Raw genomic sequence first — 25,936 nt, forward strand, 5'->3', positions numbered from 1 at the left:
GGGGGTGGGGAAGGCTCCTCGATACTGTGCACCGTTCCCACCGCTTCATGCTGCTCGCCCGCGTTCATTCGGTCTGGCCGCCCGCCCGCTGCTCTCCGCAAAACCCGAACTGGAATCAGCAACCATCATTGCATACTTATGTGATGGCTTACCTTCCTCTTCTTTTGTTTGTAACTCCCCTGGTGCACAGCCTCTTTACAATCTTTTTGATTGGCTGTCTTTTATCATTCCACTGCTCACATTGAGGGATCTAATTTTAATTTGTATTCAACACTCCATGAGTGCACGTGTCGCCTAGCTCTTTCGCTCATGTACTGCTTCCTCCCCTAAAACTACCCACACCTCCCCATCCTTTGTTGTCCTCCAACTATCCCAGCTTCTCCCAGAAAGCACAGAAATGTGTGCTGTGGTATGGCTGAAGAGCAGACTTTAAGGGATGTTTTTGTTTTATCTTCCACATTCCACCTCCGCTATGCTTCTCAATCCAACTAACAGACTCACATGTCCACTGCTCAAATTAATTTCATATTTCGCTATACCAATTCACCACTAATTCTTTTTGGGTTCTGGAGTAGCGTGCCACTCGCCAAAAAGTGATTTGACGTCTCGTCAGGGGTAGTAAATGCTAAATAAATGCAATTACAATTACATACTGTATGAAAGCACAAGTTTAGCGTACAAGGTTTTCACGGTACTGCGAGTAGGGCCATCTGCTCACTCACTCAGGTGGTGTCTGATGCAGAGGGTGTAGGTAGCACAAGACTTCTCTTGGAGGCCCATAAATCTGTTCCCTGAGTTACAACAGAGGCCCAATGGCTAAATCCTGTAGAACGTAAATTAGAACATTCTGAGATCCGTTTTTCTTATCAAATTCTGAGTAGAGTTTGATGAGTAAAAAGTATTTGGAAAAAAGACTATGCAATTTATAAGGATTGAAAACATTGAATTCAATGTATAGTTTTGAAATACCTCAAGATACTGGTTTGCTTTTCCTCGAGTTCTTACATTTTTTTTTCTTTTACTTATTTTAAAGATACTTTAAAGACTAGCATTTGCAAAGCCAACACCTCAGCACTCTCTTTATAAAGGCGAGATCTACTGGCTTTGCCTTGGTTTGTGAAGCACAGTTGCTCAAAACAAGGATCTTTAGCAAATATTTATATCTTATTGTATACGAATGTAGAAGAGTTCATACTGTGAAAAAATACATCATTTGTTACTAAATGGTCAACCTGGCTGATTCAATGATGTTTATTTCAGGCTTTCTTTATGTGGCAGTGTGTGCTGCTGGAGTACATGCGTTAGCACCGAACCCTGAGAGACATAGTTAGCATTTACCTTGAAATAATGGCCACACCAGTGCAGAAGGGTATATGGAGGACATGAAGGGAAGAGAAAGGCTGGCTACTGTTGTTCTGGGGATGCAGAGTACAGTGCATGATATCAATTTCAAGCTGCTGTCCTGAGAGCAATCTACAAACCTTGTCGCACAAGTGATGCCACATGCCCAGCGCCGGCTTCCGATAGATGCCCATTCCAGTGGCCACCAGCACCTGCAGGCAGAGAAGGAGTGAGAAATCACTGCCGAGAGATGGTTTGACAGAGCACAGCCAGCCATAGGTAACAGGGCTGTGCTGAACTAAGGGCAGGATAGCAGCAGCCAAGACACACACACAAAGACCAAGTCAGACAAAGACACACCTACCACAATGCCGCCTTTTCCCAATCCTACACCGGCCTTGCTGGCCAAAGCCACACCAACATGCATCAATACAACAAGAAATGGAAAAGCCAATAGGCTAATGCACATTAAGAGCATTTGTGAATGTCTGAGTTTGCATAAATAGGCACACGGCGGGGGGCCTAGTCACAAAGACGTGCATGGTCAATCACATAAATATTTACTATTACACTTAGGTGCAACTCGACACTTTTTGCTATTCACCATTTTTAAGTGCAATGTATCCCTATGTGTACACTTACATCCCTAACCCCTCAAATCAGGAGGTGGAACCTCTTACACCAGGGTTTGCAAGTGTAAAGTTACTACTAATAACTTTGCGCATGCTGGTGAAGATCTTCGCCACCGTGGTGGAAATCTTCTGATGGGAAAATGATTAAAGTTTAATATCGGTAAAAAAATATACTAAACATATTTTAATGTAAACTAATTTAAAATAACCTAAAAGTAACTAATAAAATAAAATGTTTCACCACATTACGGCACACTAACTCAAATAAATAAGTATTAAACAACTTAAATAGAACATAATTTAATTGATAAATAATAGCTTGTTTTTCAATCTGTATAAAATTGCCATCATCAATAAGATTTTTATTTGTATTTAATTTATTGTAAATGTTGTAAAACATTATGTGGTTAAATAATTGAAATTGTTTTTCAATAAAAATGTAGCTATTTTTTTAATTAAGTTTAACTTAACATAATAAAATCTTTAAAAATTATATATTTTAACATGTATATGTAAATGTTCAATTAATTTCAATCATTTAACACCAGTACCTATGGGATGTTATTTTTCATCGGGGAAGAGGAGCGAACACAACTAGGAGCACGGCGAGAGACGCATCTTGATGTAAGTGTGACTACAGGGGTCTCTCTTTCACCCTCCTCCATTAGGGTTTAAGGAAACGCCTTCGGGTAGAGTCTGACACTACCCAGTGGTGATTTCGAGCCAACTTTGGTAAGACAGGACCCCACATTCTTTTTCCCGTCCTGATGAATGCCGCGGACCCCTTGGGCCATTTGGGCAGAAACATGTTGACGACTTTAATCACTATGGGGATGGGGTACTAATTCCCCCATTTTTCATTTTAATACCAAGTAGTTGCCTGTTGAAATAAAAGCATTTGGCACTTACATTGGTTTTTAAATAATCACTCACTTTCACGGGCGCCCACTTAGATTTAAAAGTGCCTCCCTCTTCAGGTGTAGGCCCGCTCTCTACTGAACTAAGTTTCTAGAGAGCGAGGACTGCCAATGAAGAAGCATGACACCTTGTGGTGTGCGAGGACAGTCCTTCACTTTTTGTGAGATGCCCGGTACTCTACCGAGTACCCTTTAAACCCCCAGACATTTTTTATTCAGGGTAGCTTCTTTTATGTATACATGTTAAGGTTGGAGGCCAGCTCACCTTGAATACCCTGTGCCTCTAGTTCCCTCCCCTGGGACTTCCCAGGGTTAGTGTGTTGCATGTTATTTTAATTCCCTGCTGCCACGGTTTTTATGGAAGTGCGTTGCAGTAGCGGTGAGTGATCATGTGCGGAAATTGACTTACTCCAAGGCTGAACTGGAGTACGTTTAAACCTGTTCTGATTTCAGAAGTGTAAATTGTGAATAGCAATAACATACTTTTAAAGGGTGTTGGTTTGTATTAGTATGTGCTTCTCTAAACTCCTCCTTTTTTCCAACCACTCCCCCTTCTCCCTCACACATTTACTACAGAAATGCAAACCAATGTGTGTGGGGAAAACACAAGATAGGATAGACGGAGGCCTACGACTCGGTTTGTGAATAGCACAATACGTCAGTAGTACAACTTACATACTACAAAATATACTTTATGAATAGGTCTCGATGTGAGTCCGAAGAGTGCTCAATGATGTGAGCAATGTTAGTGGTATAGTTTGCATAAAGAGTGAGATTTGTGTGAGTGCTAACTAGCCTTGCCCAGGGCCTGGGCATACTTGTATGAAGAAGGAGACCTGTTCTGCATGCATCAGATATAACTGCAAACAAACCTTTCTAGCAGAAATAAAACCGAGAACGACTGATGTACTGTGATAATCACTGTTCAATGGCACAACTAAACATGTTCTCTTGCTACTAAGAAGGTATGGTTGAGAGATCAGCGGGCTAGATGTTTGCATGTGAATGTCTAGAGAACAGGCATATGCTGCTAGTTTAGTTTCTTGGGAAATTTGGGCGGTGGTGAAGAAAGAGAAGAGAAAGGCTGAAGACAATGTTGAAGTTTGATAGGTAAGGAGCTTCATAGGAAGAAGCCTCGAGATAATATAAAAACAAAGCAGCTCTCGAACTATCTCAGTGAAAATAAAAAATGAAATACTGTTATGTAAAGAGGGGACAAAAGCAGCAGGTGTTTAACTGCCCTTAAAATAATGTCATTTCAACACACTTCTATGCAGAATGTTATAAACAAAAAGAAATAAAAAGAAGGTACAACACTTGTCAAACTGACCAAACTCTTTAAAGTGTGTTCAGTCAAACGAGTCCCTTTGTACAATGAAGAGTGTAGTGTAGATGATGGAAGTCTTCTTTCCTACACACGTTGCTCCCAGTTCTCAGGTAAACATTCACATCATTCTTTCTACTCCCCTTCTGTCTGGGTTCATTTACACAGGTCACTGTGCCTCCCCCCGCCCCATTGCTCACCTAAATTTATACCCGATATCACTTGAAAACTCACCTCGCTTACATCCACAGGTTATCCCCTCACCTCTGATCACCAGTATAGGTACAGTAGCCCCTCTTCATCCTACTCTTGTCTGAACAGGTAGGGCCTTCTTTCCTCCAGTCTTGCCTGATGCTAATGTTCGCCTCCACAGGTACCCCAGTGCCTCATACTCCCACCTGCACAAGTACACCCCTCTTTTCATCAGGCCCACCTCCACAGATAATCCACGAACCACCAATGTTCACCTGCACAGGTAGCGCCAGCTGCTCGATGATGGCTTCCGCCTTGGCTTTGAACACTTCCGGCTTCAGTTTGCCACGACTGATCCCCAGCTGATTGGTGAGAAAGACAATCTGCGAGGAGCAACAGAAAAAAAAGGATAAAATCAGCTTAAAGGGCTAACAAGAGTGTGTTGCGGGAGGAGGGGGGCATTAAAGGCTAGAAATTACCTTGTAGCCTTCGCTTAAAAGCTGCTTTAATTTTTTGGGAATCTCTGGATATAAAATTCTGTAGACAAAGACAGACATATTAGTGTAAAACACCATGTAGTTTTATTTCTAGGACTAATACGCTACCCTATCAACCGAAAGTTCTATATGTGTAAATGCAGCATTCCCTGCTGTTCAAGTACTAAGGCCCAAACATAGCTTTTCCAGTGTGTCTCAATCCAAGCCTGCAGCACCTTAGGAACTGCCAGCACACGGTGGTGGGACACAAATCACCCACTGTACATCAATCCTGAGCTGCAGCAGTTCCTGCTCTTCCCACATTGTGTCCCATACACAGTTCACAATCTGAACCTGTGGCGCCTATGCTGTTCCATACATTCCATACGGAGAACTTAATCTTCACCTGCAGCAGGCTCTGTTCTCCAAGCACTGAAACACATACACAGCTCCACCAATGTCCCTCAATATGGACTTCGAGCACCCTTAGCTATTGTAATACTGATAGCTCTGACAACAGCACCTCCAGCCCACTCTGCTTTTCTAATGGATTATTACTATAAAAAGCTAGTGGCCAAGTGACACAAAGTGAACCTGTGCCTGCGTGTAACCCACTCACCTCCAGTCATCGGGACCGACAGGAAAGACCTTTCCGGACTTCGTGGTGATGATCGTACCGTCGATGTCAAAGCCGGCGATCTGGAAGATAGGCAAGGTTCTGAGCAGGGTCTCAAGAAGCCCTCTGATGGCCACGGATCAAATATGGCCAACAGGAGAGAGCCCCATATAAAAACATCTACAAATAGATAGGCCTGTCACAGGAGCTCATAAAGTGCACGGATAACTAAAGAGGCTTTGCGATGTGACAGGCTGAGTATTCCACGTGGACCCCCAGAAAGAGATAAGAAAATAAATGGCTCTTTAGAGCTCTCCAGAAGGTTTTTTTTTTTTTTTTAACTTTTTTGAGATCGAGAGGTAGTGTATCCACCAATGTTGGTCCCAATACTCTATGTGAGCTCCCCACAGCTCAATATCAGCAGTGGAAGCAGTCTTTGCTTGTCGTTATCTTGAAGGCCACAGTGGTGTACTGTGTGTTCTCAGCAACATCCCCTCCAATGGATGTCTGAGTTCAACAGTAGCCTTTGTCGGGAAATGGCACTGAATACACTCCATGAGGAGAAGCAAACCTACATGCTTCTGTGCACTTTGGTGGTAAAGGACCTAGCAGACCACAGAGTGAAAGCAAATACTTAGCCTGCCCACAATGCATCAGGAAGGTCAAATAAGGGCTCTTTATATTTCCTGGCTTGGAGGGTGTTGTATAAGAAAAGGAATGTCTACTCATAAGGCTCAATTTTAAGAATCACTCTTTTTTTTTTGTTGTAAGTACTGACTTAATTGTTGTGAATTCATGTGAGATTTATATCATTTTGTAAACAAAAATTTAATAAAAATAAAATGTTTCAGGAGAGCAAAGTAGACCTACTTTAACTGAGGAACAGTGCAGGGCGGAACCGATGTTAAGAGGGATGGTATGAAAAGGTGCAGAACATCTCAGACAAGACCAGCAGTAAACAAGAAACAAAAAAAGAATATTGAAAATGTGAGGAAATTCCTATGCGTGACAAAGCCAATGGGTGACAACTCCATGCCCATCTGTTTTCCCAGGAAATGAGCAATACGGCTCACGGTGATAGATAAAATGACAGTGTTGAGGCACTATGTAATGGCATGCACAAGGGGTATTGCTGACCTCTGCAAATCTTATGCAACTAGAGAAACATAGGATATTCTACAACAGGTGTACCAGTGCACTGAACAATATCTCAAAAACAGGGGTGAAACTACAGTCTGCGACAGGTCTGCATTTTGTGCTGTGCAATATTTCATGCAGGAAGAGAAGTGCGGGAGACTGACTGCAATAGGCATAGGCGTCAGTTCTCCACCAGAGCACCTTATGCAAGAGAGGGCATAGAAGGATTGTCGTGGGAGGGTGGGTGGAGAGGTGGGTGTGTATAAATAAACAAGAATAAACAGGTTGTAGTGAGAAATGCAGACAAAGGGGGAAATGTGGTAATGGGGTCACTAAAAGATTGCTCAGAGGAAGCAACAAAACAATTGAATGATGTGGATTGCTACCGCAAAAGCACCATGCAGAAGTTCAAACAAGTACAAGATAATTTATTTGGGAAATTGTTGGCATGGAAGAGTACGGGCCTATTGAATTTACAGGAATTCAAGTACCTAAAGAAGGAAAATCCAACTACCCTCCTACTGTACTTTGTTCCGAAGGTACATAAATCAATGGAGCTGCGATGGACCTTTAGAGAATATGTCTGTATATATAGACTAATTTTTGCAATATCATGTGAAAAATCTCAACTCTTATGTGCAAGACATAAGTGACTTCATTAGAAAAATAGAAAAAAATCAGATGGCAGGAGGACTATTGCCTCATAGCCTTCGACGTAACAGCTTCATACACCTGCATATGAAATCATGATGGAGTCAAAGCAGTGGAATACTTCTTGGCAAATCGACCCATCAAATATGCTAAAGATAATCAGATGTTAATAGACTTATTGACATTTTGTCTGGAGAATAACTTGTTTTTGTATAAGAATCAGGTTTACCAACAAATACAAGGTGTAGCAATGGGGGCCAGCTTCTCCCCCAGATATGCCTGTCTCTTTATGGGATCAATCAATCAATCAATCAATCAAAGCATTTATATAGCGCACTACTCACCCGGAGGGTCTCAAGGCGCTGGGGGAGGGGGGGTCCGCTACTGCTCGAACAGCCAGGTCTTGAGTTGCTTCCTGAAGGCGAGGTGGTCCTGGGTCAGGCGGAGGTGGGTCGGGAGGGAGTTCCATGTCTTAGCGGCGAGGTAGGAGAAGGACCGTCCCCCTGTGGTGGCTTTTCGGATGCGGGGGACGGTGGCGAGGGCGGGGCCGGTCGATCGAAGCTGGCGTTTGGGAGCGTAGAAGTTGAGGCGGCTGTTGAGGTATCCTGGGCCTTGGTTGTGTAGGGCTTTGTGTGCGTGGGTGAGGAGTCGGAAGGTGATTCTCTTGTTGACCGGGAGCCAGTGCAGGTCTCTCAGGTGTCCGGAGATGTGGCTGCGACGGGGGATGTCCAGGATGAGTCGTGCTGAGGCGTTCTGGATTCGCTGGAGTCTCTTCTGGAGTTTGGCGGTGGTTCCGGCGTAGAGGGAGTTGCCGTAGTCCAGACGGCTGGTGACGAGGGCCTGGGTGACCGTCTTCCTGGTCTCGGTGGGGATCCACCGGAAGATCTTACGTAGCATGCGCAGGATGTTGAAGCACAACGAGGAGACGGCGTTGACTTGTCTGGTCATGGAGAGGGAGGAGTCCAGGATGAAGCCCAGGTTGCGTGCGTGGTCTGTTGGTTTGGGTGCGCTGCCTAGGGCGGGGGGCCACCAGGAGTCGTCCCAGGCGGAGGGTGAGGATCCCAGGATGAGGACTTCCGTCTTGTCCGAGTTCAGTTTCAGGCGGCTGTTCTTCATCCATTCGGCTACCTCTTTCATCCCTTCGTGAAGGTTGGCTCTGGCGGTGGCGGGGTCGTTGGTGAGGGAGAGAATCAGCTGGGTGTCGTCGGCGTAGGAGATGATGTTGAGGTTGTGCTGGCGTGCGATGTCTGCGAGGGGGCTCATGTAGACATTGAAGAGGGTTGGACTGAGCGAGGAGCCTTGAGGAACGCCGCAGATGACTTCGGTGGCTTCAGATCTGAACGGGGGGAGGCGGACTCTCTGTGTTCTTCCGGCGAGGAAGGAGATGATCCACTCCAGTGCCTTCTCCTGGATTCCGACTTTGCTGAGTCGCTGCACTAGTGTACGGTGGCAGACAGTGTCGAAGGCCGCGTAGAGGTCTAGGAGGATGAGGGCTGCTGTTTCTCCGTTGTCAAGCAGTGCTCGGATGTCATCGGTGGCTGCGATCAGGGCAGTCTCGGTGCTGTGGTTGGCCCGGAAGCCAGACTGTGAGAGGTCGAGGGAACCGTTCGTCTCGAGGAAGGCGGCCAGCTGCTTGTTGACGGTCTTCTCGATGACTTTTGCAGGAAACGGGAGCAGCGAGATGGGGCGGTAGTTCTTGAGGTCGGTGGGGTCGGCTGATGGCTTCTTTAGTAGAGCGCTGAGTTCGGCATGCTTCCAGCTCTCCGGGAAGGTAGCGGTGTCGAAGGAGGTGTTGATGATGTCCCGCAGGTGGGGTGCGATGACAGCGTCGGCCTTGTTGAAGACGTGGTGAGGGCAGGGGTCGGTAGGAGATCCGGAGTGGATGGAGTTCATCGTGCGGACGGTGTCTTCGGTGCTGATCGGGGTCCAGGCGCGGAGGGTGGTGGTGGGGGGCGGTGGTTCGGTCGTGGCGTGCGTCGGTAGAGTGCTGAAGCTGTTGTGTATGTCCGCGATCTTGTTGTGGAAGTAGGAGGCGAGGGAGTTGCAGAGGTCTTGCGAAGGGGTGATGTCGTTGTTTCCGGCTTTGGGGTTGGAGAGCTCTTTAACGATGTTGAAGAGTTCCTTGCTGTTGTGTGCGTTGTTGTCCAGTCGTTCCTTGAATGCGGTTTTCTTGGTGGCGTGGATGAGTTGGTGGTGTTTTCGGGTGGCGAGCTTGAGGGCAGTCATGTTGTCCGGTGTTGGGTCTCTGCGCCATGTCCTCTCGAGGGCTCAGCAGTTCTTCTTGGAGCTCTTGAGTTCGTCTGGGATGGTGGGAGGAGCTGGTCCTCATGAAACAATATGCCCACATATTCTCCAGCAATATAGTGGCTTGGTTACGATTTATCGATGACCTCTTTGTTGTTTGGAATGGGTCAATACAGAGTGCACAAGAGTTTACTACCGAGATTAACACAAACAACTTTAATCTAAAGTTTACATACGAGATCAGTTGTGAAACAATCACATTTTTAGATACCAAGGTTTACATTTCCCACAAAGGTCTGGCAACTACACTTTTTAGAAAACCCACAGTGGGAAATTCTATACTGCATGCGACTAGTGCCCATCCTCCTCACTTAATAAACAGCATCCCCTATGGGGAGATGCTGCGAATTAAGAGAATTTGTAGTGAGGAACAAGATATGCAGGAGAAACAACAACAATGCAAAAATAGATTGTTACAGCGAGGGTACAAGAATCATACTATAGAAGCAGCAATATCCAGATCCAGAGCTAGAGCAGGGCAGGATTTACTTCAATACAAATCCAAGTCTAGTGCAGCATCGGGTATCATCCCCAAGGAACCTACCAGGTTGATACTGGGGTACAACAGGCAGGAAGGACAGATAAGGGCGATAATAAGACGCAATTGGCCCATAGTAATGGGAGACCCAGTCCTAGGAAGAGCCGTGCCTAAAAAACCATCCATCACATTTAGAAGAACAGCATCTATGGGCAATGCACTAATGAAAAACAACCCAGAAGATGTGGATACAAGTATGTGGCTGGCCCCAAGAACGGGTTTCTACAAATGTTCCAATTGCAAGGCATGCCAGTTTGGTGTGAATACCAAGACTTATCAAACGGCCTTTAGCCCTAAGATACACACCATATCAAAATTTCTGTCATGCAAAACTGAATTTGCTGTTTATGCACTGACATGCAGCTGTAATTTTACATACATAGGTAGTACGAAACTACCAGTGCATAAAAGAATCCTGCAACATACACAAGCTATTGTAAATAAAGACCCCAGCTATCCGGTAGCTAGGCACTTTAAGGAACACCACCAAAGTAGCCTTAAATATTTTAAATATTATGTGCTAGACACAGTGTCTTTTAACAAGAGAGGGGGTAATAGAGAAGCCAGACTGCGGCGCTTGGAGACAAGATATATTTTAGAACTAGACACCAAGCAGCCTAAGGGTCTCAATACTGTGAGGGTTTGTTTACATACCATTGATATCTTCTAGTATTTTCCGAGTTACTGTAATGATTTTGCACATCTATTTAATATTTATTGCGTATTTATTTATTTATCTATCTATTTAGGTGATTACGCAGTATTATTGAGTATTTAGTAGCTGACCTGCTTATGGGGGATTTACTCAGCAATAATCTTGTATTGTTCCAAATTATCAGCCGGTACAGCACAGGTCTCCAGAAGCTTGTACATTCATACATACTTTTGATTTTATAGGTACATATCGATAATATGCTTGCATCTCAAACTCATGCATTGCTTTTATCATCATAGACTAGAATGTTATGATGTTTGAGAGAAATAACAGGAGGTTTTTAGCTAATTTATTGAGATTTTAGGTTGAAATGATTTTATTACAATTTTTATTGTGAATGTCACTACGTGGGAATCAGTCTATTTTCATCTCTTTAATTAACTTACTGTTTTATCCTCCTTTGCTCATTGTACCGATTGTGATTTACTCTATATGAGGTTATTTCTAGGTAATATGCATTTGCCAGTACCTGTTATGCTGTTTAAACTTGCTATGCTGCTAGAACTCTCTTTGCACATATGAACTATTTTGCACTTTATATTTATCTTACGCACTTTTTGCACATAACCTTATTCATACGGGTCTCACACATTAGGAAGATGGGGGGTAATTTACTTAGCACTTAGTCACTTTATTGAATACGGCAGCTGGATTTTCTATAAACCAGGATAAAAAGAAAATAAGTGCATGATACAGGGGTTCATACCAGTAATTTTGACTATAATATATCCCCGTATTCATTATAACTCAGGATATTTTATCCAGTAGGTTTTTACAAGCACTTTACTGTATTTTACAGCGATTTGTTTTTCCTGGTTTTTATTGTAAATTGTAATTTCATACACACATTTTAAACATGATTTTAGCATTTTGCTGTGATTTATGTAAATTTTTGAATGTGTAGTATGTTTACTATATCTATTGCTGCTGCATTTGAACTTTAAATGGAGGTAATGCCGCCCATGCGCTATCATGTGATCAAGGCCGTCTCTACCGCCCGAAACGCATCATGGCGACATGGTGATTGCTTAATAAATCACTTGGAAGAAATTGAGTCCACTCTTGCCTTTTTTCATGAACAAAATAGAAAAGCGGGCAAGAGCACAGAGATTATATATATATATATATATATACACACACACACATACATGAGTGCGCTGGGAAACATCTCGTACCTTAGAGCTGGCCTGCAACCCTTTCTTGTTGAAGACTAGCAACTTGCCATGTTCCTCCCAGGAGTCTCTGGGGCAGGTATCTCCTCTGTGGACCTCTGAAGAACCAGTCTGCGGAGTGGCTGTGCTGTTTGCCTGATGGGCATGGGCTGCGGTCTCTTGGAGTTGCTTCAGCTTGCGACTGGCCTCCTCTTCGGAGTCTGAGCCTGACCCATGTTCCATGGGGCTCTCCCCTTTGGGCTTTTTGCTGCTGGGCTCTGCCTGTGCCTCCCTGCTGCTGGAGCTCCTTTTCGAGTTTTCAGGGCGATGTGCACCAAAGAAGTCCTTGACGGTTCTCTTTGGTACTGTGTCTCTGGGCCTGGATAAGACATCAGTCTTGGTCTCAGAAGCTGAAGGGGGTCGGCTGGGCTTGGAGCCAGTGAAGCGAATAGTATGGGGATAGAGGCCGTTCACCAAGCATAAGGTCTCCCCTTCCTTCATTGTAGTGCTGTCCCCCTTCTTCAGCTCCAACTCCTCTACTGATGTGGGGTTAACCCCAAGCTGCAAAGACGCAAAAAACATTTATGATACTTATTGGATTAATTACTCCATTTGAGATATCCTACAACTCCCCTCCCACAAAATTATTAGATGAAATGGTGCAAACCATCCACTCTACCACCCACCCTGGCTACACCACATTTACCACTAAGCACCAGCACAGGTAAGTCAGTGCTAACTGGCCATCCCACCAAATATAAAGCACAGAAGTATGCCAAAGCCACATAGGCTCTCATAGAGGCCAGACGGCGACAGTTTGCCAGCATGGAATATCAGAAGGAGCGCTCTAGAGGTTTTTGTTCTTAGTTAGAAGCGGTCTGTAAGTGGCCAAAGGGTGAGGGGTCCGGCCTACAGGTGGCTAAAGGTTGAGGGCCTTGGCCTCCACATGACCAAAGAGTGAGTGCCTCGGCATGCAGGCAGCCAAAGAGCGAGTGCCTCGGCCTGCAGGCAGCCAAAGAGCGAGTGCCTCGGCCTACAGGCAGCCAAAGAGCGAGTGCCTTGGCCTGCAGGCAGCCAAAGAGCGAGTGCCTCGGCCTGCAGGCAGCCAAAGAGCGAGTGCCTCGGCCTACAGGCAGCCAAAGAGCGAGTGCCTCGGCCTACAGGCAGCCAAAGAGCGAGTGCCTCGGCCTACAGGCAGCCAAAGAGCGAGTGCCTCGGCCTGCAGGCAGCCAAAGAGCGAGTGCCTCGGCCTGCAGGCAGCCAAAGAGCGAGTGCCTCGGCCTGCAGGCAGCCAAAGAGCGAGTGCCTCGGCCTGCAGGCAGCCAAAGAGCGAGTGCCTCGGCCTGCAGGCAGCCAAACAGCGAGTGCCTCGGCCTGCAAGCAGCCAAAGAGCGAGTGCCTCGGCCTGCAGGCAGCCAAAGAGCGAGTGCCTCGGCCTGCAGGCAGCCAAAGAGCGAGTGCCTCGGCCTGCAGGCAGCCAAAGAGCGAGTGCCTCGGCCTGCAAGCAGCCAAAGAGCGAGTGCCTCGGCCTGCAGGCAGCCAAAGAGCGAGTGCCTCGGCCTGCAGGCAGCCAAAGAGCGAGTGCCTCGGCATGCAGGAAGCCAATCTTCAATCTACCTGTTGCCAAAGGACGAGGGCCTCACTATAGCAGTAGCCAAAGTGCAAAGGCCTCAGTCTACTGGCAGCCAAAAGGCTAGGACCTCAACCTATAAGTGGGCAACGGGTAAGGTCCTTGGTCTACAGGCAGTCAAAGGGTGAGGGCCACGGCCTATAATTAGCAAAGGGTAAGGGCCTCAGCCTAAAGGTGGCCAAAGGGTGAGTGGCTCAACCTACACGGGGGCAATGGATAAAGGCCTCATCCTAAAGGCATCAAATGGCCAAGGACTGCAGCCTAAAAGTGGCCAAGTGGTGAGGTGAAATCTCAGGCTGTAGTAGGCCAAAGGGTGAGGGCCTCAGGCTACAGATAGCTAAAAGGTGAGGACCTCATTCTGAAGGCGACCAAAGTGTGAGGGCCTCCACCTATAAGTGGCATTATGAAGGCTTCAGACTATAGGCAACCGAAGGGTAAGGGACTCAGCCTAGAGCTGGGTAGATAGAGGGTGTGGTTAGTTACCCCGGCCAAGAGGAAGTACAGGGTTGAAACTTGGAGAAAGCCAGGAGTTTACAACTTATATATGGCCAAAAGAAATTGGGGGAGGCCTACATTTAGGCCAATGTTGGGTGGGGGTCCCAGTGTGGATGTGGCCAAAGGTTAGATGTCTCAGATTACAATCATCTAAAGGTGAGAGGAGGCCCAGACTACAGTCAACCAGAAAAGGGCAGAGAAGTAGCTGCCAGCTCATGGTCAAAAGTGGGTGTTCTTGATAGGTGTCTCTATCTAAACTCAGGCATAGGGGAAATGGGACAATGTCTCACCTGCGTGATGCGCACAGTCTGATGCTGCCAGTCGGCCAAAATCTCCACTACAATGACAGAAACAGGACAACAGCACATTAGTACAGCAGACAACACCGTTTAACTAGACAAAGCTGGTAAAGAAACGAAACATCACTTATTACTGCGGACCACACCGTTCATTCACCCACATCTCATGATAACAGCAGGAGACAACACCCTCACTCACAGCTTAGTTATTGTCCCCAATGCAATTCATCCATATCAATGTGCCACCACATGGGGCGTGGCCAAGCCGGCTATCATGGCGGCCGCATCCTGCTAGGGCTCCGCGATCGGGCCGAACAAACGGCCACTTCCTGACGCTGCACCCCAGCAGAAAACTTCCCGCTGGGCGGTGGAGGGTCTCCGGCACCCGCTGCTCCGTGGTGATGCGACGCTGAACGGGGGGAAACGGAGTAGCGGCGACGAACAGCTCCGGATCGGGACCCGGGAGCGCAAAATGGCGGCGAGCGGACTCTGAAGCCCGCGATCGAGGGACCGGCGGACCTCTGGACGGCAGACACAGTCGACGCACCTGCCCTGTGACCCCCGTGGAGCCATAACTGATGCCTGCATTCCACGGTGGGCTGGTGAAGCCCCGGTGACGGGCTGCGGGTGGGGGCGTCCCCGTCCCTGCCCGGACGTGAAGAAGGAGAGCGGCCATGACACCAGCGGCCCGAGTCTCACGCAACGAACGGCTCCGCAGCTAGAGGGACGAGGCGCACCAGATGAGACTCGGCGCTTTCCCTGGAGGCGCCTGGAGACTGCGACGCCCGCGGTGAGTGCGGTGCTGCGGAGGGGAGGCCTGGTGGGTCTGGAAACTGGATCGGGGTGCCTGACCCTAAGATGGCGCCCGGCGGGACGGTGCCTCAGTGAGGCCTGGAGCGGAGGGCGCCAGTGTTGTGAAGGAGCGACCTACATCCCTCCCGGACCCTACCCGGGATACCCCGCCCTGCGGGGCGGCACGAACCCGGACGGCACCCAGACCTTGCACATCGCCGATAGGGGTGGCCAGCCTGGGAACTAACCGAAGAGCGCCGAGCGGGGGAGTGCCTTGCGAGGGCCCGCGTTGAGGGAAGACACGAGTTGGGACGGAGCCTCTCACGTGCTGTGCATAAACGATCCCTGAGAACGCCGGACGGCGGCTTCCTCAAAGCACACAAACAGGAACGGAATAACGGAGGGCCCTGGTGGGGACATACACTATAGGACTGAGCGAAACAGGAGAGGAGACGACCCCCCTGCCTCCGTGGGGGGAGAGGGAATCGGTGCCCCCCAGCGGACGCACCTCGCTCGCAACCATGGGGAAGCCCCGGGGGACCCAACAGACGGCGGTCCCCGAGACGGCCCCGGAAAAGATGCCTAGAGCCCGGACATGGGTGGGCGCGACGGAGTCGCTGCCCGACTCCTCGGTATCTGTCAAGTTGGACCAGGTTCTGGCCGCCATAGAACACTCCAGGATCTCCATGGAGGAGCGACTCGGGACACTAGCGACGGACATTAGCCTTATCCGGGACGACCATCGGAAACTGGTGGATAGAGTGAAGGACGGAGAGAAGAAGATCGAAGAAGTACAGCCAACGCTCGATAAACACCAGCAGACGCTCCAGGAGGTGCTGCATCGCCTAACCATCATGGAGGAGCGGGCGGACGATTTAGAAGGGCGCTCACGACGCTGCAACATACGCGTAATAGGGCTACCCGAAGGAATCGAAGGCACGGACCCCCTACAATACGTAGAGACCTGGGTGAAATCCTTCACCCCGGATAAGGACCGCTCCGCATTCTTTTCTCTGGAACGAGCCCACAGGGTCCCGGCCCGCCGACCGCCCCCAGGGGCGCCCCCGAGGCCGCTGCTAGCGAAATTCCTCCACTTCCGTGACAGGGATGCGGTGCTGCGCGCGGCACGAGTGGCGGGCGCCCTGCGAGTCGACAACCAACGTGTTATGGTGTTCCCCGACTATGCACGAGCAGTTCAACAACAACGCGCCTCCTTCCTGAATGTAAAGAGACGTTTGCGCGAGAACAATATCCACTACTCCTTGCTTTTCCCAGCCCGTCTCAGGGTGGTCTACGCTGACTCTACTGTGTTCTTCATGAACGTCACGGAAGCTCAAGATTGGGCAGATCAGCACTGTGCACGACAATCCAGGGTGGAGACCACAAGAGACCCGCATCCTAAGCCTCCACGATCCGGAAGGCGGTCGCAACGACGCCCGCGTGCAGGCGCGAGTGGCAGGGCACCTGCCCGCACCCAAGACTCTCCGGACCTTGAGCAAATCGTGAAAGAACGAAGGGAGGCCTTGCAAGCAGTGATCGACCTGCAGGCGTCTCCTCTACCGGATGACATTGATCGGCCGCCGCATATCTTTACCTCGGAGGAGGAGAATGACAGCGATGGGACGGGGGAGAACTCCGTGACACCCCCCATGGTCACTCCGCAGACGGCGGACCTCATTCTAGATGGACAATCTGGCTCCCATACGATATGAAAAGGGGACTCTTGTATTTACCATTGCGCCAAATGTACTTTCTTCCCCACCTGTTGCATTGACCCTTCTATCGTAGCCTGCTGCAACAGGTGCAACGTCCTTTTCTCCTACTACTGGCCCGATTCGTCTCTGGCCCAGCACGCATGCACCGCCGCCCCCCTTCATATATAGTCGTATTTTCCCCTTAAGTGGGTGACCAGGTTTGGACGCACCGTCCTTGACGATGGGTCCCAGGTATTGGGGATGTTCCTCGACCCCTTTAGTTCAGTTGTATACCCCAGTTACACACCTTTCCCACCCCTCATATGGAATGAAACAGATCCAACTATCTCCCACATATGCTTATGCGGCGTCGGGGGGCGCAGACACTCTTTACCACCCGGAGCGACCGAGGTCTACGCACCTCAATAGGCGTAGTCCCTGCGCTAGGCGAACAGACACAGACCATGACGCATCACACACCACACACTGATGTCACCCTCCTTACCCTGAATGTTAGGGGGCTGCACACTCCGCGCAAACGATATGCGGTGTATTCCTATGCAAAACGTCACAATACCCCGATAGTCTTTTTGCAAGAGACACACCTCACTGCAAAAGAGGTCGGGAAACTGCAGTTGAAATGGCGGGGTCTTCTGTGCGCCACAACCTACTCTGCGTATGCGCGCGGGGCGTTGATCTGGGTGCGACCGGGGACCCCCTTCCGGGAGCTTCGGAGGGTCATCGACAAAGAAGGTAGATATGCACTACTGGAGGGTCTTTTAGACGGACAGGTAGTACTTCTCGGTAGCATTTATGCCCCTAACGTTGACCAAGACAAGTTCTGGGACCATCTCACAGGGGTCCTTGCCCCATTTGCTTCCATACCCTGGGTTCTGGGAGGAGACTATAATTGCTCACTAGACCTGCACCTTGACCGATCGCACCCGCCTCCACTGCACTCACCGGCACATAAGCAAACCACTAGATTCAGGGCATGGATCTCACACTGGTCGCTAACTGATGCTTGGCGACTGCGCCACCCCCAGGTCCGCCTGTATTCCTTTCATTCCATCCCACACAACTTGCGCGTCCGCCTTGACCGCTTCTTATGTACGGCGACTATCCTACCCCGGATCACCCACACAGACTACCTGGGCAGAATTATATCCGATCATGATGCCCACATTCTCCAGATACGCTGGCAGCCCCCACACCCACCGGTCCCCATGTGGCGTTTGCCACGGGACTGCCTATCGGACCAGGTCTTTCGTCACGATCAGGAGGGTAGCATCCAAGACTATTTCACGCGCAACTCGGGAACGGCGTCCTCTAGGTTGGTGGAATGGGATGCGTTTAAAGTGGTGGCCCGGGGAGAATGCCTGCGGCAAATAACGGGTGTTCGACGCGTGTTGGAACAAGCCCTCACCACCGCGGAGCACCGCCTGGCGACCCTCACCAAGCGGGATGCTACGTCCGAAGAGGAAACGCGGCGTATAGCAGACGCCAAAACAGCCTATCACTCAGCCTCTACGGATCTGCGAAGGTGTAACTTCCGATCCTATGCTACCCGGATGCATAGGGAGAGGGACAAGACGGGCACTCTACTGGCGTGGTTAGCCAGGCAAGACACGGAAGTCAAGCCCATTACCGAGATACTGGACCCTAGGGGGGTGTTAGTGCACTCCCAGGCGGAGATTCTGGGGGCCTTCCGCGACTACTATGCCGAGACATATAGTGACCCCACCTCTACCCCGCAGGAAGTAGTGGATCGCTTTCTCGATCCTTTGCCGCTCCCAACAATCACGAGATCAGAACAAGAGGTCCTAGATACCATACTAGTTTCGGCGGATGTGACGCGGGCCCTACGTGCCCTGGCCCGCAATAAAGCTCCGGGGCTGGATGGGTTCCCCCTAGAATATTACACAACCTTTTCAGTGCACCTGGTCCCTCGGTTAGTGGAGGTGTTTACGGCGGCGCTGAAGAAAGGAGAATTGCCGAAATCTATGCGAGAATCCGTCATCGTGACATTCCTGAAACCACATAGGGACCCACAACTAATGACCTCCTACCGTCCGATATCGCTATTGTCTGCCGATTGTAAACTCTTCGGGAAGACCTTAGCGGATAGATATGTCCAAATTATACGCTCTCTGGTTCACCCGGACCAGTGCGGATTTATACCTGGCAGATGTACGTCCCAGAACATACGTCGAGTCTTCCACATTCAGGATCAGGTGCAAGGGATATACCCTCGAGCGGCCTGTCTCATCTTAGACCTTGAGAAGGCCTTCGATTCCCTCACATGGCAGTTTCTGTTCTCGGTGCTGCAACGAGTAGGCATAGGACCCACCCTCCTCGCCTACACGCGCTTATTATACACCGGACTGACTTCGCGGGTGCGCCTAGGCCGATACATATCGACGGAGTTCGCGGTTCAGAGAGGCACGCGACAGGGCTGCCCGCTGTCCCCTCTGCTCTTTGCCCTGGCGGTGGAGCCCCTGGCGGTACGGCTCCGGAGGGAAGGTGAGAGCTGGGGCATCCCGATAGCGGACACGGTGCATAGTATTTCCTTATACGCAGATGACCTACTGATCTATGTACGGGACATTGCGGATGATCTGACACCCCTCTGGGAAACCTTGCAGGAATTTACCGTGGCCTCAGGACTACGAGTAAATTGGGATAAATCCGCAATTTATCCGCTACATCCGGGACTGCCTCCGCAGGTGGTTCACATGGGAACCCAGCGAGTGCCCTGGAGCGCGGAGGCCCCCCGGTACCTGGGTATTCGTCTCTACCACTCCACCGCAGATATGTTCGAGGGTAATCATTGCAGGGCTTTAGCGAGCATTAGGGCTTCGATCGGCTTTTGGAAGAGCCTCCCATTGGCTCCCATTGGGAGAGTGGCATTGGCCAAAATGATCATGGTTCCGAGATTGCTGTACTTTTTTACCAACCTCCCCGTAATCCCGCCCAGGACCTTTTTCCGGGACCTAGACTCCCTTCTTAGTGCGCTCATCTGGGGGTCTAACAGACACAAAATAGCCCTGACAAAACTACAACTGCCCACCACGCAGGGTGGCTTGGGAGCCCCATCCTTCGAAGCCTACTTCTTGGCAGCACAATTGCAATGGCTGTCGCATTGGACAGCAGACAGGTACACTGTGGAAACGCATACCGTCGCGGGACGAGTATCAGTTCCGGAGATCCGTCGCTTACTCCTCCCTGGCACACGCCCAAAGCCCACGTACCCCTTACAGGTGCTGGTCGCACGTAAGTGTATGCTGCGGATACACCGCATGTCCCCGGGGACCCCTTTGTACTCCCCTTTACTCACTCTAGTGGGCTGGCCCAATCGGGAACACTACTACACGAATAGCGCGCTTCGCACATGGACGGGATGTGACCTAACAGAGGCAGCGGCCCTTTTCGAGGACGGGCAACTAAGACCGTTCCTTAGTTTGGTGGAGGAATACGGGCTTCCCCCAGGGCAGTTTCTGCTCCACCGCCAACTCCTAGATAGCTATCGACCACACCAGGACCTAAGTAGCGGGGAACCACACCCACACCCAGTGCTGCACACGATCCTACATATGGGAGCAGGACGCCATCTCACTACATGGCTTTACAAAGCCATACGGGAATTGACAAATAAACCATTGGCGACCCTCCGGGCCACCTGGGAGGCAGAAATCGGGCGAGTGCTCCATGACGGGGAGTGGGAGAAGGCTTTGAGATACCCGAAGAAAGTCTCCAGAAACGCACGATTTAAAAACATCCAATACTATATCCTACACAGGGCCTATCTCACACCTGCACGCCTCCAGCGATTCTACCCTGACACTCAGTTCCTATGCCCCAGATGTCAAGAACACAACGCAGACTTTCGACATATGTTCTGGGGCTGCTCCGTCATTCAAATCTTCTGGCATCACATTCACACCGCATTGGGCACCCTCACTGGGCTAACCTGCATGAACACTTGGGAGGCCAGTGCCATAGGCATCTTTCGCATCAGTAGGCAACACAAGGTGCAGACTCGCTTCCTCTCCTTAGCGGTGCTCCTGGCCAAACGCAGCATAGCCATGTATTGGCGTTCCCCCATCGGCCCTCCGGTGGCGGCGTGGGTGGGAGCTACACTCAAATGGGCGGCGGCGGAGGAGGAGACATTACGGGAGGAGGAGGTGAAGGGGACCCGCAAGCACCCTATATCAATGGAATGGGCCATGTTACTGTACCAATTTAGGCAGCTCTCCCCGGGAGCGGACCCGCCAGACGACGCATCTACACAACTAATCCGGAATGCACAATCACAGGCTCTGCCCACCTGAACCCGTAGGCCCCCAGCTGTGCAAAGCCTTGACGGACCCTAACTTCAGGCGCACTGTTGCGATTTTGGGTCGCAACGACCAAGATAGGCACACATAGTATCAGAGGTACCCCACCATCACGACGCTGCATTTCCCCCCTTAGTGCAATTGGATATATTCTTCCATATTCATCCCCTAGTTTGCACCACTGTTGACCCCCAGTTCCTTTGCCATGTATGGAACCCGAGATTGTAGGCTGTGAACGTCACGATGATTGTATATACTGTTTAGGCCTCTTGATAACGAATTATCGAGTAATATAATTGCTGAGTAATCTTACAGGATGCATGATCGGATATGACCACTTGACGAATATGTATGATGTACAATATAAGAAATGTGAAAATGGCAATAAAAATAAGTTTAAAAAAAAAATCAATGTGCCACCACATCAAAGTTCAGCAAGCAGGAGGTGATAGTGGGGCACACCAATGAAGGCCATCCAAAAGCAGCTCACATCAACGTGTAATACCACACCCCAACAAAGTTCAATCAGACTGAGATAGCAACATTCTGTAATACACCACAGTTCACGTTTTACTGTACCACATCCAACAATGTGAACAAATTAGAAATCGAACACCATTGTAGCACACCTAACTAATTTTTAGATCTGCATTTTGACATGAAACAACAAGGTTAAAGGGTCTGCAGCATAACTTAGTGTTCCTACGTCTCATGAGGTTTTTCTAGCAACAGCTCATCTACCGTTCTGTGCGAGGTCAGAATCACATATTGATGTGACACTCAACTAGTGAACTCCCTGTACTGGTGAAGCTCTTACATGGTATTTATGTCATGGTGTCAGGCATGTGACCGATGACCCACATGGAACCCCTCTTTATATTGTATATGTAACTGTAGGGTTTGTCTAGCACCCCAGTGGATCTCCCTTCCAGCAGCAAGCAAGGCTAATTTACAGGGTCCTCTGCCATTGGTGGCTACTGGACGGTAGCTTAGCATTGATGTCCCAGGGCCATCAGTTCTGGTGCACCCCAAGGCAACCAAGTGCCGCCCTATGCGTGCTGGACTTCACATGTCGGTGGGCTGAACCCCGGGATAAAGCAATATAACACACACTAAACTTCATTTCCAGCCAGAGCTATCACTTCTCAGCACTAGCGTAGCAAGAGTGTCATAGGCCCTAGTGCAAGGAGGGACATGCCACCCTGGCTGCTGTTTGATCTGTGGAAATAGTAATAATCGGGGTTCAGTGAGTCTCTCAGGCCTCTGGACTCCGGTGCCACTGCGCCTGCTGCACCAATGGAAGCTACCCTCCTGCTTTTCATAATAACATTTCCTATTTACTGGTAAGTAGGCTACGGCAGGTGATATTATGAACTGCACAAGATACGACTGCAATCAGTTTTTACAGTTTTTATGCACCAGATTTTTAGAACACAGGCCAATGTACTTTTACACTCTCCACAAGCTTTAGGAGAGCCTGTATTAACAGTTTGTTTATATTTGCATATGTTGAGGGTAATTTAGAACGTATAATCAATCAGCATAAAGTAAAGCCGTCACCCACCCACTACAACAACTCTCAGAAAGCACTCGAGTGACACCTCAAGTTACAATCAAAAATTTGAACTCTCAACTTAAAAATCTCTCCATTTTATAAACCACAAAACGAATATATATTTGTACTATGATGCATATAGCTCAAGGGAACTATTTCTGGAGTCTAAAGATGTAAACATCAGCAGTGACCACTTGCACAATATCCACTGTCTGCATTTATGACTGATACATAAGTGGGCGATACACCAATCAGTAGCAGAAAGAAAAAATCAACAGCCGTAACTAAATAGCAGTCGAAGTTGGCTATTTAATTAAGCCATTGGCAACCAATGGGTTTTGGATTTTTGGGCTCAACCATGAAATAGTGGTTCGGAGCGCAAACGACGCATCATCTGTTGACGTCAACTGTTTAATAAAAGCTGATAAATGTAGTTCCCAATCTGGGTGTTCCAATCCTCTAAAGAAAGATGTCATTTGCCCGCCCCAGGGGTGAAATCTTGCCTCCAAAAGCATCTTTACTGCAATCCCTAGCAATGGGAATGGCAAACTGTGTCAAATTCAAAACCATGGACCACGTTTTAAGTCATCCCTGTTCCTCATCCCTACTTAAATTATTATTATTATTATTAATCTTATAAGGCGCATAGCTACCAAAAGGTTTCCCAGCGCCGCCATACAGGACAAGTGTGAATGCTTTAGTTGTCGTGAACCTACTTGATTGAACAGCCAAGCCTTTAGGTGTTTTCGAAAGTTACTAGGAACAGTTTCTTTCCTAAGGAATAAAGGAAGAGAATTCCACAGGAGAGGTCCTAGGTAAGCAAAAGACCGACCACCTAGCCGAGAACGTGAGATCCTAGGTACTACAAACTTTGCCTGAGTAGCGGAACGGAGGGACCGCAAATGAAGATATGGGTGAACAATGGCCTGTAGATATTGAGGGGCACTACCAGATTTCACCTTAAACATATAGTTCAGGGTCTTGAACTTTATGCGGCTCTCAACCCTGAGCCAGTGAAGTTCATGAAGAAAGCTGGAGACAGGAGTCATACGTGGAATCTGACATAGCAACCTAGCTGCTGCATTCTGTACAAGTTGAAGCTTGCGCTTCACCTCCTTATTGGCTCCCAAGTATAGGATGTTGCCATAGTCCAATCTAGATGTTATGAGTGCTTGGATTACTGTTTTTTGCGTGGGACTAGGCAGCATCCAAAGGATCTTCCTGAGCCATTTCAGGATTGTGAAGCAAACCGAAGCTACTTTTACAACTTGCTGCTTCATTGAAAGCTGATTATCAATAGTCACACCTAGGTTGCGAACTTGGGTGGCAGGTGTAGGGAGAGTCCCCATTTCAAGAGGCCAATGCTGGGGGCCCCAGAGATCTACATTCTTACCCAGAATGAGAACCTCGGTCTTCTCCCCATTAAGCTTCAATGAAGTAGTCGCCATCCACTCTGCAATTTTCCTGAGCCCTGTCTGAAGAAAGGATGAGTCCAAAGACCTGTTTGCCGACAGAGAGAAAATTATTTGAGTATCGTCGGCATTGGAAAAAATAGACAACCCTGCTTCTTCTGCAATCACAGCTAGTGGCTTAACATAAATATTAAATAATAGCGGACTCAGGATAGAGCCCTGAGGAACACCATAGGGGGATAAATGAGTTTTTGACGCTGCCTCAAATGAAAAGACTTGAAAAGTTTGATTACTCAAAAACTTACTAAGCCATCTGAGTGCTGGGCCAGCTATCCCTAACGAACGTAACGCCGTCAGTAACACTGGGTGAGACACCGTGTCAAAAGCGGCACTTAAATCAAGAAGAATCAGCGCCGCAGTCTCCCCAGCGTCCAGATGTTCCCGCAATTTCTCTGTGACCCCCAAAAGTGCTGTTTCGGTCGAAAAACCTTCCCGAAAACCTGACTGTGAGGGGTGTAAGAAATTTTGAGTGGCAACCAATTTCGTTAACTGAATATTAATGTGTTTTTCCAAAATTTTGGAAAACACTGGAAGCAGGGAGATAGGGCGGAAGTTGGAGAGCTGCTCTGGATCAGCACTGGCTTTTTTTAAAATAGGAAGAGCCATGGCATGCTTCCACTCAGCAGGTATAATAGACTCGCGAATGGAAGCATTCAGTAGCTCCATGATCACGTTCAAAACAGGAGCATCCAGTTTTTGCATCACTGAAACAGGAAGTGAGTCATTTGGTGAACTCGATCTAAGACTATTTAGGATCTGCTTAAATGTAATAACATCAAGAAGCGCCCAGTTTTCAAATAAAGATCTAGCGTATCCTTGGTTCTCCTTCAACTGTTTCGTAAAATCCGAATCAGATGTCAGAATAACATAGTTATCAGGCACTAGAGAGGTGACTTGTTTCGTTTTAAAAGTCTCATAAATGTTTTTAATTTTAGTAAGGAAAAAAACAGCCAAATTCTCACATTGAGTTGCAGTGAGAATAGGGGGGCTGGGAAGATTAGCGGTACCAGACAGATTTCTGACAACTCTAAATAAAGTTTTGGAATTATTCTGTGCATTTATTATAGTATTGTTCACAAATTCCGCTCTGGCGGTGTTACACAAAGAATGATAGGCTTGAATTGCTGTTTTATAGGCAATCTTGGAGTTGTCAGTATAATACTTCCTCCAATACCTTTCAAGGACTTTACATTTACTTTTTTCTAGTTTTAATTTCTCCGTGAACCAGGGGGCAGGAGGGCGATGCTTGTTTAATTTTTTTACAGAAAGAGGAAGACATGCCTCTATAGATTTCTCAAACCAGTGACGGATATTTTGTGAATCAGCCAAAGATATCTAATTAATATCAGGCATATTTTTCGTCAAAACCTTATTAAGATCCACCTGATTCAGCTTCCCCCAATTTCTACCTTTTGAACCAGAGGTCGGAGGGTGAAACAAAGTTTGCTTAAATCTAAAGCCTATTAAGTAATGATCTGACCATGTTAACGGAAGAGCTGGGGAACACTCAATGTTTAGGAGATTTGAAAAAATAGGGTCAAGTAAATGTCCTGCTCGGTGCGTGGCGCCTGAATTATGAAGTAATACATTCATTGCCATTAAATCTGAAATCAAGGTAGAACTAACCCCACAAGTGGAGTCATCCAAATGCAGATTTAAGTCCCCCAA

At 48.4% G+C, this 25,936-nt stretch overlaps 1 protein-coding gene across 3 annotated transcripts in view; it reads right to left on the minus strand.

Moving 5' to 3' along the window:
* Positions 1–25,936, minus strand: part of LOC146809405 (bifunctional polynucleotide phosphatase/kinase-like) — a 223,716-nt gene that overhangs the window by 72,401 nt on the left and 125,379 nt on the right. For 2 of the 3 annotated variants that reach the window (XM_085616248.1, XM_085616249.1), the window contains exons 3-8: positions 14,410–14,456; positions 12,019–12,555; positions 5,502–5,581; positions 4,886–4,943; positions 4,682–4,789; positions 1,482–1,553 (exon numbers count right to left, since the gene is read on the minus strand). In XM_085616248.1, coding sequence (XP_085472374.1) covers positions 1,482–1,553; positions 4,682–4,789; positions 4,886–4,943; positions 5,502–5,581; positions 12,019–12,555; positions 14,410–14,456 — 902 coding nt within the window. The remainder of the gene's footprint in view (positions 1–1,481; positions 1,554–4,681; positions 4,790–4,885; positions 4,944–5,501; positions 5,582–12,018; positions 12,556–14,409; positions 14,457–25,936) is intronic. The other variant, XM_085616250.1, reaches the window with a different exon arrangement.

This window comes from Triturus cristatus, chromosome 7, assembly GCF_964204655.1.
Source record: "Triturus cristatus chromosome 7, aTriCri1.1, whole genome shotgun sequence".
NCBI classification, from domain to species: Eukaryota; Metazoa; Chordata; class Amphibia; order Caudata; family Salamandridae; genus Triturus; species Triturus cristatus.